The sequence below is a fragment of the Bactrocera tryoni genome, chromosome 5 (genome assembly GCF_016617805.1).
Source record: "Bactrocera tryoni isolate S06 chromosome 5, CSIRO_BtryS06_freeze2, whole genome shotgun sequence".
NCBI lineage: Eukaryota > Metazoa > Arthropoda > Insecta > Diptera > Tephritidae > Bactrocera > Bactrocera tryoni.
The window spans coordinates 31,368,606-31,383,046 of NC_052503.1; the positions used below are offsets into that span (position 1 = coordinate 31,368,606).

Below are 14,441 nucleotides of genomic sequence, written 5' to 3' on the forward strand. Positions count from 1 at the left end.
GATGAAATTAGATTCAGTGCTTTAAAAAACATTTGTTTGTTTACATTTTTTCCCCTTTGTAGTGTCTAAATCAGCTGTGATAATGTAACAGATTTCCAGTGCTGACAAGTAGATTGCGCAAAATCAGAGTCGCACAGAGAGATTTAGCGTGGATCAGTTTCAAATCATTTCAATGAAGTGATTTGGAACTGTCATTTATGTATGGCGAAATCTTGATAAATTTTTAAGATTAGTGGGATAATCCATTCAACAGCCGAAATCGTGTGATTAAGTGTCGGTCTGAACATGGTATAAGTACTTGCTAATTTAAACAGTTATGCTGAAATTCTAACTTTTCAAACCAATTGATTTTTAAAGGCACACTTAGTGTGACAGACCATAAAAAAACGATTTTTGGGTTTTTAAAAAATATTGTTTCAATGACTTTGAGATTTTTGGCAATAATTTGTACAAATTGAATTAAAAAATAATAAAATTTGTTAAGAAAACTTTTAAAGTTTCCGAGTTATAAGCGATCTCCAACTGTTGCAATTGATTCCGAACTTCTCCACGGATGAAAAAAAAAGAAATTCTACGAGTTAATATTGTTCACTTTAAAGAAATTCCAAATTTTTTGATCTTACATGCATATATACATATATCAAACAACATAATCTTAACGTTGAAAAATTTCCGTATCTATAATCTTGTAGGCCTTGACAAACCTTCAATATGGAAACTATTAATAATTTTAGAGCATATATCTTACTTTCCATTCTTTTTATAACTACTTCATACCTTAGAACGAAAATCTTTAATCTAATAAAAAATTTCAATCTTATCTTCTCCAAAATTAAAAGAATTCATTCTATTAACACTAATATGGCAGCACTTCGTATGCGCAATTCCTCAACTACTACGTTCAATGGATTCTTCACAAATGCCAACCAACGAACCGGTAAAAGTCACTTTGACATTCAGTAGTGCTGCCAAGTTAAGTGCACATTTGTGGTTGTCAAATTTCATGCAATTTCTTTATGTACTCTTCATTTGCTGTGAAATAATTTAAAGGGTACAGAAGTTGTGATTAAAGTGTTGCATTATTTTTCTGCATCGTCAACGAGCAGAAAATTGCCAAAAAATTATAGTGTTTATATATACACATATATATAAAAAGTGCAGCTTACGCTAAACACGCAGCAGCCGCAATTGTGTGCCCAAGCGAAAGATGGGGAAGCAGGTGTCTAAGTAAAAGTAGATAAGCAACGTCTGGAAGCAGTTTTCTTTGCTTTACAACGCAGACAAAGAAAAAGCAACAGCAGTAATATAAGAATTTACATTCGTGTGCGAAGAATAACTCACACATCAAGTGGAAGAACCTACAGCAGCAGCAGAGCTCTGTGTGACGACGACAACGACGACGTCGACGTTGACTTACGAAAAAAGTCGAGAAAAACATCTGCAATACACGCAAAACAGCAAAAACAAACTACACAAAAATGCTCATATTGCAAAGCTAAACAACAATTTGCCACTTTTCCCCACAATTTTTTTTATTTTGGTTTTTTGCATAATTTAAAATTTTCTTACCTCGACTTTTAATTTCTTCCTGTGCCTCTACAAAGCGCACACACACACACACGCATTGCTTGCCGTCAACTGAGTGCGCCGCATACCTTACGACCAACCTGCCGGTCGACCTACGTAAGTACTATCAATCACACAAAATGCGAGTATGACGAGTGCAACGCCCACCCAGTGGTGGCTACTATGCCTCAGCGTGTTTTAACTACTTTATTTTATCAATATGCATTTATTTTCACTAACTCACATACCTACTAATAAAGTGTTTTAACATTTTTCTTGCAGTTATGTAGAGTATTTGGTGAATATTACTTCATTCATACATTTAATCGCTGTTAAAAAGGTACATTTAGCAATCTAAAGCTATTTGAGCTCTACTGATTTCACAAGTTTTTGAAAGTTTGCTGACCACGCGTTCTCCCAAAAAAAAACTTATTTTTCTACGAGATTATATAGATTGCAGTAACTGAATTGCAAAATTAATTAAAGGTAAGCCATTTTGACACCGTTTATAGTTATATTTATATGTGTTCAGAATTCAATTTTCATTTATAATCAATTCAGGTTAGCGATATTAAACAAGCTCATATGCATATTTATACCCTGCACCGTTTTTTTTTTTAGGTTTGCCACGTAGTTTGTAAGACTATAATTGATCATCGTGTAGAGTTTAGTTGATTTAGCTTTGCCCCTTTGTCTGTCCGTCCATCAGGTTTTGAGTTATCGATCTGAAATTTTGCGTACGTCCTTTGTTTAAACGGCCGATTCGGACCACTATAACAATACAATCTGATCGACCAAGTTCCAGTTTTTGGTCAGAAATCATTTTCATTTGTAAAAGGTATTCTAGCTTCAGTGCAATAGAAATTAACATTTTTTCTAGTTTTCAATTATTATCAAGTCAGTTTAGCGCTTATTAACAAGCTTATATATGTGCATATAATATAAATAAATATGTAAACATGAGCTAGGCCTACCTTGGAAATTAGCAGACTTAAGTCACGTGCAATTTATTGCACAATCAATACAAAATTAATTATTTAAACAAACAAAGGCACAGGTCAGCGCTTATCTCCAGTGATGCAAACAGTGTTTATTATTATTTTCGTTTTTTATTGTGTTTATTTATACATTAAAGTATTCAAGGGGCATGACTTACAAGCACACTGAAAAGCCGGTTGTTCAGCTGTTTGCAAATTGCCAATTCAGCAGTTTTAGTTGCACATTCATGCGAAGGAGCACGATACCAGTCCAAACGTCAACCGATGCTTATAAAAAGTCGAGGTAATCGCTCCAACAACAACAACAACGTAACTCGGGGTATACGCAGACAGTGCTAAATAAAAATCTGTTATTTTGGTAACAAAGAAAGCGTTGCTATAAAATCTTGTGCGTAGAATTGTATTTATAAACAAATTTAAATAGTTTGTGTCGTAATAATTGCCGGCTTATAAAAAGAAAAATGTGCAACTCATGTAAAGTACCGTGAAGTAACTTTAGCACAACAAATATTTTTAAACATTTCAAGTAAGCAAAATTTCTGTGCTAACTTTTGAGTGACTCCACATTTTTGTTTGCATTGCATATACATACATACACGCATGAATGTGGGAAAAATATTCATATCTACTACGTTGCTCTGCATTAATAAAAAACGTGCTGTCCAAACGCAATCTCATAAAAGCACACAATTGCTGGAGATAAGCGGAATTCGCGATTTTAATTACGTACTTGTAGATTTTGGTAATGCCGCAGCTACCAATAACCAATGCAGTTCGCATTTTTTTCGCTTATCTCTATCTAAAAAAATTAAAATATATACGCAAACAGTTTTCATATCGGACACGCGCTTATGCTAAGCAATTTTAATTGGTTTTTAATGTTTTTTTTTATTACAGATGGTTAAGGAAAAGCCTAATTCTACACGAATTTATGACAAGGATGGCTTTCGCCGTCGTGCCGCTTGCATTTGCGTGCGTTCCGATGCCGAGGCAGAGGTAATAAATAAATCTAACATTTTCCTGCATTTAATCACTTATTAATTGCCATTTTTGCTCTTTTGTTTAGGTGCTGCTGGTGACATCTTCACGCCGTCCGGAATTGTGGATTGTGCCCGGCGGCGGTGTTGAACCCGAAGAGGAGCCTTCGGTAACGGCTGTGCGTGAGGTGCTCGAAGAGGCCGGCGTTGTCGGCAAGCTTGGGCGCTGTTTGGGTGTTTTCGAAGTGAGTGCACATGCATCATATATAAAAATTTATTGAAATACTAAAGTCAACATTGATTTTTTGTGCTTAGAATCGCGAGCATATGCATCGCACTGAAGTGTTTGTTATGACCGTCACCAATGAATTGGAAGAGTGGGAAGATTCGCGTAGCATTGGTCGCAAGCGCCAATGGTTTTCCATTGATGATGCGTTGACACAGCTGGCACTGCATAAACCGACACAACGGCACTATTTGATGCAGCTAAGGCATTCAAAGAGTAATACGACCGCTTCGAATACACCACCGGCATCGCCTACAGCAACATAAGGATAATGGTGTAGTTTTGTCACACCCAACACATGCGTAGCTGCAGCGCAACTACATACGTGTGCGGCGACACGTGGACCGTAGACTTAAAGTGACACCCATAACAACACACACACACACACACACGCATATTAGCATATAAAAACACGCATAGACGCATATTTGTTGCGTCGGTGTTGGCACGCATCACCAACAACAACAACAGTTGCCATCAGGCACACTGCAGCGCTCTTTAATAGCTGTAATAATACACTTAAATTTCCTATTATTTTGGCTAATTTGCACACAACTCACTCACATCAAAATTTATTGTTTTTTGTGCGCGAAGTGCATGCAACACGCAAACACACACACACATACTTTTAAGTATACAAAATCATTACCATTTAATTATGCCGTAAAGTGAAACATGTTATTATATTCAAATAGTATTTAGTTGAAAAAGTTTTATTTGAATTATGCAGAACACCATAGACTCGTATAAAATTATGCTCCACATCAAACAACAATATTCATCACTAACGTTAAGATACTTTTTAATACTGTAATAAAATCTATAATATTTAAGTTGAACAAAGTGAAATCTAGAGCAACGGCTTGCAAGTTGTCTGACAAAAAAATAAAAAAAATAAGAAAAATATTTTTTTTTTTGTAAAATGTTCAGTTTTATTTAGTGTAAGAAAAAAAATTAAGAAAAAAGTGAAAAAAATATTCAAAAGCGCCACACAGCGTTATAAAAGTAAATCGTTGCGTTAACTTTAACTGGAACGCAGTTTTAGCTTTTTTGAAAAACGAAATTTCACACAGTAAACGTAAATAACTAAAAAATAGCTATTTTCATAAAAAATATAATGAAAATTAAATTATCATGAAAAGTAACGAATTAATTAAGTGAAAGGCTACACTGACGCAAACAATAAATAAAATCAACAAAATAAAGCGGAAAGTTTAACTGAAAACTTTAAACAAATTGCACATTTTTGTAAATTTCTACCTAGATTTTCTACTATTTTATAATTTAAAACGAAACGATATGAAACAAATGCTTATAACTACTTACTATTGTAATGTATGTCTGTATGTAATATTGAAGTTGCGCTCAGCTGCTTTTTGCGGAAGCAATTAAATTGTGTAATCAAAATTCTAAAGTAAACAAAACAAAAAACCAAAACAAAAACATTAAATAAGCAACCAATACCAATCATGAGTATCTAGCATGTATAAAAAGTAAGCAAAATTAAACGAAAAAATTCAAGAAAAGTGAAAACGTTTGCGTATAAGATTTTGTGTGCGTTGTTAAGCGTTAATTTTGATTTGCAAAAATAAATTTTCAGTTTTGTTACGCTCGAACCGCATATTGTACACTGTAGTTGCCTTCCGTATTGCATAGATTGCCTGTTAAGCCCACGCCAGCAGCGCTTTGATACGCATTTGTGTTTTTTTTTTTAATTTGTTGTAATACAGTGGCATTTTTTTGAATGTGTGTTAGCAATTAGACTGTGTTCACACGAGGACATTTTTGTTGTTGATTGTTGTTGGCCGTATGCAAATCCGGGTCCGTTCCGATTACAACGACCCGAATGTCGTGGGAAAGGAGGCCGCTTTTTGTCGTACAAACCGTTTTTTGTCGTTAAGAGAACAGCGTGGAAAGACTAGAGTGCCGGCCAAGGACTGTCAACTCGGGTTTTTCTGCCGCTACAACAATAACAAATGGGGGGAGGAGGTATGTTGCTGGTGGCACGTGTGGTTTGTGTTTTTGTGCGCAACAGTTCGCTATTCTGCGTTCCTTTTCTTTTAAAAATTCTATTCACGTTGCAATAGCTCTCAGATTTAAATAAATATTTGCATTATGCTCAGAAATTTTAATTTTATTACCTCGTTTTTATATGTAATATAAAAATATCTTTGCAAATATGCATAATATAACAACAATGTTTTAAAAAAGCTTAAATAAGAGCAAAAGTTTGCTAAGCCAAAATATTTTTGTGCACCGCCTACATGAAGCGTACAAAAATTTGTGAATGTTATATGAAGGATAATGCGAAAAAATTGTGTGGCACAAGTTGTCGCAGTCGTGTCGCTCGTGAGAACGCAACCAATGGTGAATTTGCCTCTGATGAGCGACAAAAGTGTCCACGTGTGAACGCAGTCTTAGTAATTTTGAGTCGACTTCGCTCGGCTGCTGCTAAAGCCCGCCACACCGCACGTACCACAAAAAAAGTATATTGTTCTTGTTTTGCGCCGCAACTATACGTTTTGTTGCACGTGCTACCTGCAACGTAGGTGGCAAGTAATGCTCTTAAAAGTAATTCACACACGTACATATGTACATTAGACTTAAATAAACGCAGTCACACACTGACATTGTTAAGGAAAGAAAAGTAATTTCTAATTTAAATATTAATATATAAAGAAATAATTAAAGAAAGAAAGAAATAATGAAAGATAGAAGTAAATAATAATTATTTCTAAGAAATAATGAAAAATTAATTAATTAAAAAAAATAATAATAATTAAACAATTAAAAAAATTAATAATAAAAAAATAATAATTAGGTAATAATAAAAAGAAAAAAACAATAATAAAAGATCGGAAGAATTAATAAAATAAGAAATTAAAAATGAATAAAAGAAAAATTAATTAAATAAAAAACAAAAAACAAAAATAAATAGTTAACGAAAAAAATTGAAAAATATATAGAAAATAAAACTAAAAAATAGACGCATAATAAAAAAATTTTTAAATATATAAATAATTTAACCAAAAAAGAAGTAAATAATTAAAAGACGCATTAAATAATTGCAAAAACATTTAAACATTGTAAAAGCGCATACACATACATAAAATAATTGTTAAGTGAGTGAAAAAAATAATAACAATTGCAATTATAATATTAAAAAACGAGCAAAAGAAGTTATGTTATAAATGTAAAATCAGTAAACAATAAAAAAGCGAAAGTAATATTAGATCGAACACTTTCTTTTTGTTGCTTGTACCAAGATTATTTATTTTCAATGTAAAGTTTTTTTTCATTTTTGTAAATAAAGTGATATTGGCGATTTTGGAGCTTTTCAAAACGAATGGCATATATGATTTGTACGTTTGTATGTATACATGAGTATGTATTTACAGTTATATTTGGCAATGAGTATTTTATTTTTTTGTAAAACTGGAATACTTATAAAGAAGAGCAACGCTGTCCAAAATGTGTATGTATAGTATATATGAATATACATATATACATATGTCAGTATATATTAGTAAATCATGTCTGTATATATGATCCAGCAATTGTTAGAGGAAAAAGTCGACATAAATTGCTGCAGAACACCGGTCCGCTCTGAGGTTCTGGGTGCAGGAGAAATTGTCCCAATCTCCCAGCCTCTGGGTCAATGCATGTCAGTTATACATACATATATACATATGTACATATATGTATATGTATGTCAGTAGGTCATGTATGCATGTTAGTGTATCGGTATGTACCTGAGTTAGTAAAGATGTGTGTCAGTAAGTTATCCATGTTTGTATGTACGTATGTATATCAGTGTATATGCAGCTCAGCAAGTGAGTATGTACCTCAGTTTATTCATATGTCTGTCTACCAATAGTTCTTCCGGTACTTTCGCTTACACGCATACTCATAGAGTATCCGCATTTCGTCCTGTGCTCGAAAGTAGCGAAATAATTCTGGATTCATATCAACATATTGACATAACTGTTGTACATTACTCTGTCTTGGCGGTTTGATGCACTTATTTTTCACACAGCTACCAATACAGTCAAACCAGTGACAATCGGTGTCGTACCAACAAGATTTGCCGCTACCCAGCTCCTTAAGCAGTTGAGTCTCCAACATCAAGTAGCGCGCGTTCTGAGCTTGGACTCTAACGGTAAATAAAAAAATATATATATATTATATATATGGATATACTAAGGTATTATTCATCTTGTCTCTATTTGAGAGAGTTTGGTTACCTATGGTCTGCCGTTAAGCCAAAATAATCCAACCGCACTTTGCAGATTTTCACCGGATCCGGTTTGAGCATGTCCAAACGCAATACATATTCGTATATGGTTTGAAAGTTCAGATGTTTATGTGTAAAACCACTGCAAAGAGAAAGAATGCGACGATAAACTATTTTTATAAGTAATACAAAGAGGTTCAAGAGTTATTCCGCAATTAAATACAATAAATTTTTGAATATTGGAGGTCCTTATGTTTAATTCCTTTTTAATATTTGACAGCTGTCAGTATAAATTTTCCTTCTTTTTATCTATAACCCACTCTATAAGTCACTATTTTTTTTGAGAAGTCGTCATCACTTATCATTACCTTAGACAAGTTCTATAGGCTCTTGAAAAGTTCCGAGAAGATCCGTCGTTTTCGAGCCAAGTTTTGTTCAGCGATGTGGTCCATTTCTGGCTTAATGGGTACGTAAGCAAGCACAATTGCCACATTCGGGACGAAGAACACCCTGAAGAGATTCAAAAGCTGACATTTCATCCAGAAAAAATAACGGTTTAGTGTGATTTGTGGGCCGCTGGAATCAACGATCCATATTTTTTCAAAAATGATGTCAATGAGAACGTAATCGTCAATGGCGAGCGTTATTGTCATGATAAGCGACTATTTGATGCCTGACAGCTCATGATCTCGGCGACATTTGGTTTCAACAAGACGGCGCCACTTCCCAAACATCATATCAATCAATGGATTTACTAAGAGAACACTTCAGTGAGCAGATAATTTCACGTTATGGGCCAGTCGTTTGGTCACGAAGAACGCGTGATATCGCACAGTTAGACTTTTTACTGTGAGGATATGTAAAGTCTAAGGTCTATGCGGACAATCCCGCTTTGATTGAGGCCTTGGAGCAAGACATCACTCGTGTTATTCGCTAGATACCAGTCGAAATTCTCGAGCGAGTCGTCAAAAATTGAAAGCAACGGATGGACCATCTGACACGTAGCCGCGGCCAACATTCGAAAAAGATAATCTTCCAAAAATAAATGCCAAAGAATGTATTTTCGAATGGAATAAATATGCCTCATTTAATTTGAAGTTGCTGTGTTTTCATCACCCTTTATAACTCTTTCTATCAGTCAGTTAATTCCTTCACGCTTGTTTTTTTGTTCTTGAGGTCGGGTTCACTTATCACTACCTAAGGTCGAAATATCTAACAATATTTTTAAAGTATATGACAACCCTTATGGAGTTAGTGTTCTGTTAGTGGTTGTTATCGCAGCGGCCCAAAATATTCTAAACTAACTTTAAAGAATTCCGCCGAGGTGAAATTCTCTCGTCGGTTAAAAATCCAGCTCTTTCTCGGTTACCTTAACCTAACTGTTGTGGGAATTTCAGTCTTTCATATATTATCTATAGTGGTCTAGTTAGAAACAAAAGTGTCATTGCATTCTACTTTACTTTTCAAATCGTCGGCTTGCTCACGTGGACTCCTTCTTTTCCAGCTCCATTGTGGTTATACAAACAATACGATTCAAAAAAAAATAGGATTTCTATAAAGCGCTGACCGAGATCTACCTTCGCTGAGAATACTCAGCTATTTTTTATGACTAAAGAATGAGCTCAAGCTCATATTTGTGTTTCGAACATCAGGTAAAAATTGCTTGAGCCAAAACTTAAAAATAAGAGAGATCGAATGGTCACTTCTCTGTTTGTTGTGCAACAATTTAAGTATTTTGAGCAGAGTCTGAAAACTTGAGTCTAAACATTGTCCGAAAAGAGGTAAATAAATGTGGATATTACTGGTAGGTATTTAGTTACTCGCAGTTACTCACTTTCTTATCTCAAATGGAGTATGTAAATGCTCCGTTACATACATGCTTCCGCAAGTGCCCAGCATTGTTGGCAGTATTGCTTCATCTTCGAATAGCTTAGTCATCACATAGTCATTGTCATTGAAAAGGTTCCAGAAATCTTTTATTTGAGTCGGTTCATTTTCATCGACTTCGTTGCTGATCAAGCGTTTCAGCTGTTGGTAAAGAAATTGGAGAAAATAGTTTGTTTAAAAAAATACTTGGGTCATATTTTATATAGCGATGGACATTTGAACCTCAATGGAAGTTCCTAAATGCGTATACTATAAAACTATAGCTTCTGGGTTCAGTAATTGCTGTTGTTGTAGCGCAAGAAAACATATCTGCTGTTAGGCTGGTGGAATGTGTCCTTGGCCGGATAAAAATCCGAGCCTGTTCCGGTTCAAACCGTCTCTTCTACGGAATATTTTAGGCATTTCGCAGCCCGCTAATTGAAAGGTTTCACAACTGTGGGCTCCGAAATTTTAATATATATTGCGGAACGCTCAAAACTTCGGCTAACCGAAGCTATGGTACATTTCACAAGTGATTTTCTTTAGCACAAAAGGATTTAGAAAGATCTATATCTTGGTTTTAAGCGTAACTCATCAGATATTGTCATCGTCCGTGCCTACGCACCGTATAGAAGGACGGGAATTATGGGTGGCTTATAGAGTTTGGTATTTTTTTCGTCGAGAAAGGACTTTGTTTCTCAATTGTCTACTCAGTCCGAAGTAGCATCTGTTAGCAAGAGTTATTCTGCGTTGCATTTCGAGGCTGACATTATTGTTGGTGTTAATACTGGTTAAACACCATTATTATCTACCATTTCGAAGTTATGGCTCTCAACAGTGACGTGGAAGCTAAGTCGCGATTGCGACGACTTTTTGTTTGATGACAGGAGATATTTCGTCTTGTGCTCGTTCACCACCAAACCCATTTGCTTTGCTTCCTTATCCAGTCTGGAGAAAGCAGAATTCACGGCGCGGATGTTGAGGCCAATGATATCAAAATCATCAGCATATGCCAGCATCTGTAAACTTTCGTAGAAGATTGTACCTGTTCGATTAAGTTCTATAGCTAGAATTATGTTCGCCAAGAGCAGATTGAAGAAGTCGCACGATAGGAAGTCGCCTTGTCTGAAACCTCCTACGCGCTGTCAAAAGCAGCTTTATAATCAACGAAGAGGTGGTGTGTGGCGATTTTCTTTTTACGGGTCTTTTCCAAAATTGCCACACTGTTAAAGTCCAAACACTTTGTTGGGTGGGCTTTAATCTTTCACACAATATGCTCGATAGAATCTTATATGCGATGTTGAGGAAGCCTATCCCACACTTGTTGGCGCAGATTGTGGGGTCTCCCATTTTGTGGATTGGGCAGAGCACACTTAAATTCTAATCGTTGAGTATGCTTTCGTCCGACCATATTCCACAAAGCAGCTGATGCATGAGACTTATCAGTTCTTCGCCGCCGGCAGTGGGGCTGTGGGCCCGTGAGTATTAAAAAATCCGGCACTTTTCTTCTCCTACCTACTAACAATTCAAAATTTACTTAAAACTCACCACATTATCTTCCAGCGACACATTATAATTGACCAATAGATGCATTTTGACCATGTGATACAAGTCTGCAGATTTTGGATAAACATCAACGCCGTTCTTATCGCGCCATGTCAGATCGTCAAGCGATTCCGCCACCAACTAAAGGTAAAAAGTGAAATCGGTTAGTTTCGTATTGCTTTTTGCACTGTACCTTGTTTCATTCGTTGCTTTACTTGGAAATTGTAAACATTCCCATTTCTTTGAGCGGTAAATGCGTCTGGAATCCCGCGAAGGCAGTGAAAATCGCTAAAGGCCGATGGCTTCATGCAGAACTCGTCGCACAAGGCGCCGCTGGTGTGATTTAGACTGTAAGACTCGCACTGCAAGAAATCTCCATTATAATGTTCTTTCCGATATGAAGTGAAATGCATTCAATAATTTTTCAGCGATTTTACTTACGATGGGGGGTATTACACTATGTTCTACGTAGCTCCCGCAAAATATAGTGAACACACCGATCCCAATGGGTATGAGAAGAAGAAACAATAAAACAGAACGGTACAAATTGCGTAGTGCACGCGTCATTCGCATGCATGGGTACATCATTTTGGGAAGCGCCTTTTAGTTGCACAGTGTTACTGAAAAGTCTTACTACACTGCTTAATATTTATGTTTCCATTTGCATTTGCTTTGTGAATAACTAATTTTCTTTTTACCGCCGCTTTAAAGTTGTTACTCTTATGTTCTTGTACCTTGGAAGAGCCGAAAAATTCCACTAACGGCAAATTGCTGCTGTATCTAGTTTCGTTGCGAGCAGCGTAGCGAAGACGCTGATAGGGGTGGATTTGGTATATTTTGACAGATGAGGGACATGCGCAGTCGTGCCAATTCGAATTATCCCCTTGTTTTTTTTGTTTTTGAAAGTATATGTATCTCGATTGCAAGCCGGTACATATAAATACATATGCACATACCATACCTAGGTGTAAAAGGCTTCGAACGACGCTGCGATACTCCGAGTTTTTTAACTCATCTATGGAACATGTTTCTGCAGGTCTGCAAAGTAGGCCTCCGTTGCGGCGTTAACTTCGTCTCTCTGCTATATACTTGCGATTGAGGGAAGGACTTACTGCAGGAGAGAAGCAATGAGCTTTTTACGGATCAATAAAATTCTGCGGGAGAGTTAGTGGAGGAGTACCTACACTGTCTATCAGCCTATCAGCTCCAGTTTTCGGCATCTTGACCACAGCAGTGTCTTTCAGCGGAAGTGGCTGCCATAATAGTAATGGTAAATCTACTGCTCTGGAGTAGACCCTCCTTCAGTGTGGTGACCATTCACTCCGATAATAAGGCAGCGATATTAGATAACTGCGTGTTATCTGCGTTTGCTATCTGTGGTTTACTACTGGCTTGCTGTGCTTCAGACCAGCTCAGTAAGCGTTGGTCAACTACTAGCAGCGATGCACTTGAAAGATAATTCTGGTCTAAGATAAACCGTAAGAGGTGTAATGTGCTTTTCACTCTCATCATATCTTCTTCTTATTCTTCTTTAATGGCGTTTCTGTCGAAAACTCGTAACTTTGACTTATCAGATGTTGTCATCGCTTATGTCTCCTCACCATTTAGGAAGACGGAAATAACGATATTTATCGAGAGAAGACTTTACTTCTCATTTGTGTACCCAGTCTGAAGTAGCACTTGTTAGCAGGAGTTATTCTGCGTTGGATTTCGAGGCTGACATTGTTGTTGGTGTTAATACTGGTTCCAAGGTAGACGAAATTATCTCTACGACTACGAAGTTATGATTGTCAACAGTGATGTGGGAGCCAAGTCGCGAGTTGGACGACTGTTTGTTTGATGACAGGAGATATTTCGTCTTGCTCTCGTTCAAAACCAGACCGACACGTTTCGTTTTACTATTCAGTCTGGAGAAAGCAGAACTAACAACGCAGTTGTTGAGGCCATTGGTATGAATATCATTAGCGTATTATTATAGAAGATTGTACCTTCCCTATTTGACTCTGCAGCTCGTAGTATTTTCTCCCTAGTTTGGTATCGAAGGGCTCGGGTAGGACCTTCCCGATCCTGATGGAGCTTTTAGTATTGCTCAACGTCAGTTTACACAGCCGTATTAGTTTCATGGGGATACCAAATTCAGACATAGCGGCATAAAGGCAGCTCCTTTTCGTACTGACAAAAGCAGCTTTAAAATCGGCGAAGAAATTGTTTGTGTCGTTCCTCTTTTCAAGGGTGTGTCAATTCTCTTTTCTAAGATTTAGCATATGGTGAATATCAGGTTAGATTGTGACTTTCCAGGCCTAGAGCCACACCGAAAATGCTCAATCAGTTTGTTGACGGTGAACTTTAATCTTTCAAAACGCTCAATAGAACCTTATATGTGATGTCGAGGAAGTTTATCCCACGTTTATTGGAGCAGATTGTGTGGGCTAACGTTTTGTGGATTGGGCAGATCATACTTAAATTCCAAACGTCGGGCATGTCGACCATTTTCTATAAAGAAGCTGATGGTGTTAAATGTAATGATGTTAAATATTTTACCGGATACCAGTGGCTTCAGCTGTTTGGAAGAAGATGAGATAGAATCGTCTCTGTACAGCCTCCTCGAATGAACTTTGCCAGATTAAGGCAAAAATATATTGGATCTCATTATTTTAGACATCCAGGGTAAAGAGCTTAAATATAAATTAAACAGCGCTTGCGTGGCCATCTGGCAGATATACTGGCATTCGGAATTCAGTACGCCTCATGATTTTGATCATTTATATTTCCCGCTATATCTCTCGAATAGGTTTGGTCCTTACACATAACGAGAATAGATTATACTCAAAAAACTGAACACCCTAGGTCACCTACTTTCTGTATATACCACATACATATATATTTGATTGTGGGGCATACAAGTATAATTATTCCATTATTTAACTTTTTGCGTTTTTAAAATTTTCCACCTTATTTTCCGACACTCT

At 36.4% G+C, this 14,441-nt stretch overlaps 2 protein-coding genes across 2 annotated transcripts; one reads left to right on the forward strand and one right to left on the reverse strand.

The window, feature by feature from the left end:
* Positions 1-980: 980 nt before the first annotated feature.
* Positions 981-5,448, forward strand: LOC120777399 (diphosphoinositol polyphosphate phosphohydrolase 2). The gene is made up of 5 exons (XM_040108695.1): positions 981-1,683; positions 1,849-2,052; positions 3,462-3,560; positions 3,631-3,786; positions 3,857-5,448. The coding sequence occupies exons 3-5, from the start codon at positions 3,462-3,464 to the stop codon at positions 4,091-4,093; spliced, it is 492 nt and encodes a 163-aa protein (XP_039964629.1). The 5' UTR covers positions 981-1,683; positions 1,849-2,052; the 3' UTR covers positions 4,094-5,448.
* A 1,524-nt stretch (positions 5,449-6,972) lies between these two features.
* On the reverse strand, positions 6,973-12,335 carry LOC120778584 (divergent protein kinase domain 1C). Its single transcript, XM_040110451.1, has 6 exons — positions 11,914-12,335; positions 11,688-11,834; positions 11,476-11,613; positions 9,896-10,089; positions 8,072-8,203; positions 6,973-7,980 (listed from the first exon to the last, which is right to left on the reverse strand). The coding sequence occupies exons 1-6, from the start codon at positions 12,058-12,060 to the stop codon at positions 7,695-7,697; spliced, it is 1,044 nt and encodes a 347-aa protein (XP_039966385.1). The 5' UTR covers positions 12,061-12,335; the 3' UTR covers positions 6,973-7,694.
* Positions 12,336-14,441: the final 2,106 nt, after the last annotated feature.

What these genes read in the sequence shown, in the direction of transcription:
- LOC120777399 (XM_040108695.1), top strand. Translation starts at nt 3,462, where the DNA reads ATGGTTAAGGAAAAGCCTAATTCTACACGAATTTATGACAAGGATGGC. An exon ending in GTTCCGATGCCGAGGCAGAG is followed by an intron (nt 3,561 to 3,630) that starts GTAATAAATAAA and finishes TCTTTTGTTTAG; the next exon opens with GTGCTGCTGGTGACATCTTC. An exon ending in GCTGTTTGGGTGTTTTCGAA is followed by an intron (nt 3,787 to 3,856) that starts GTGAGTGCACAT and finishes TTTTGTGCTTAG; the next exon opens with AATCGCGAGCATATGCATCG.
- LOC120778584 (XM_040110451.1), bottom strand. Translation starts at nt 12,060, where the DNA reads ATGATGTACCCATGCATGCGAATGACGCGTGCACTACGCAATTTGTAC. An exon ending in GGAATGTTTACAATTTCCAA is followed by an intron (nt 11,614 to 11,687) that starts GTAAAGCAACGA and finishes TTTTACCTTTAG; the next exon opens with TTGGTGGCGGAATCGCTTGA. An exon ending in TGTCGCTGGAAGATAATGTG is followed by an intron (nt 10,090 to 11,475) that starts GTGAGTTTTAAG and finishes CTTTACCAACAG; the next exon opens with CTGAAACGCTTGATCAGCAA.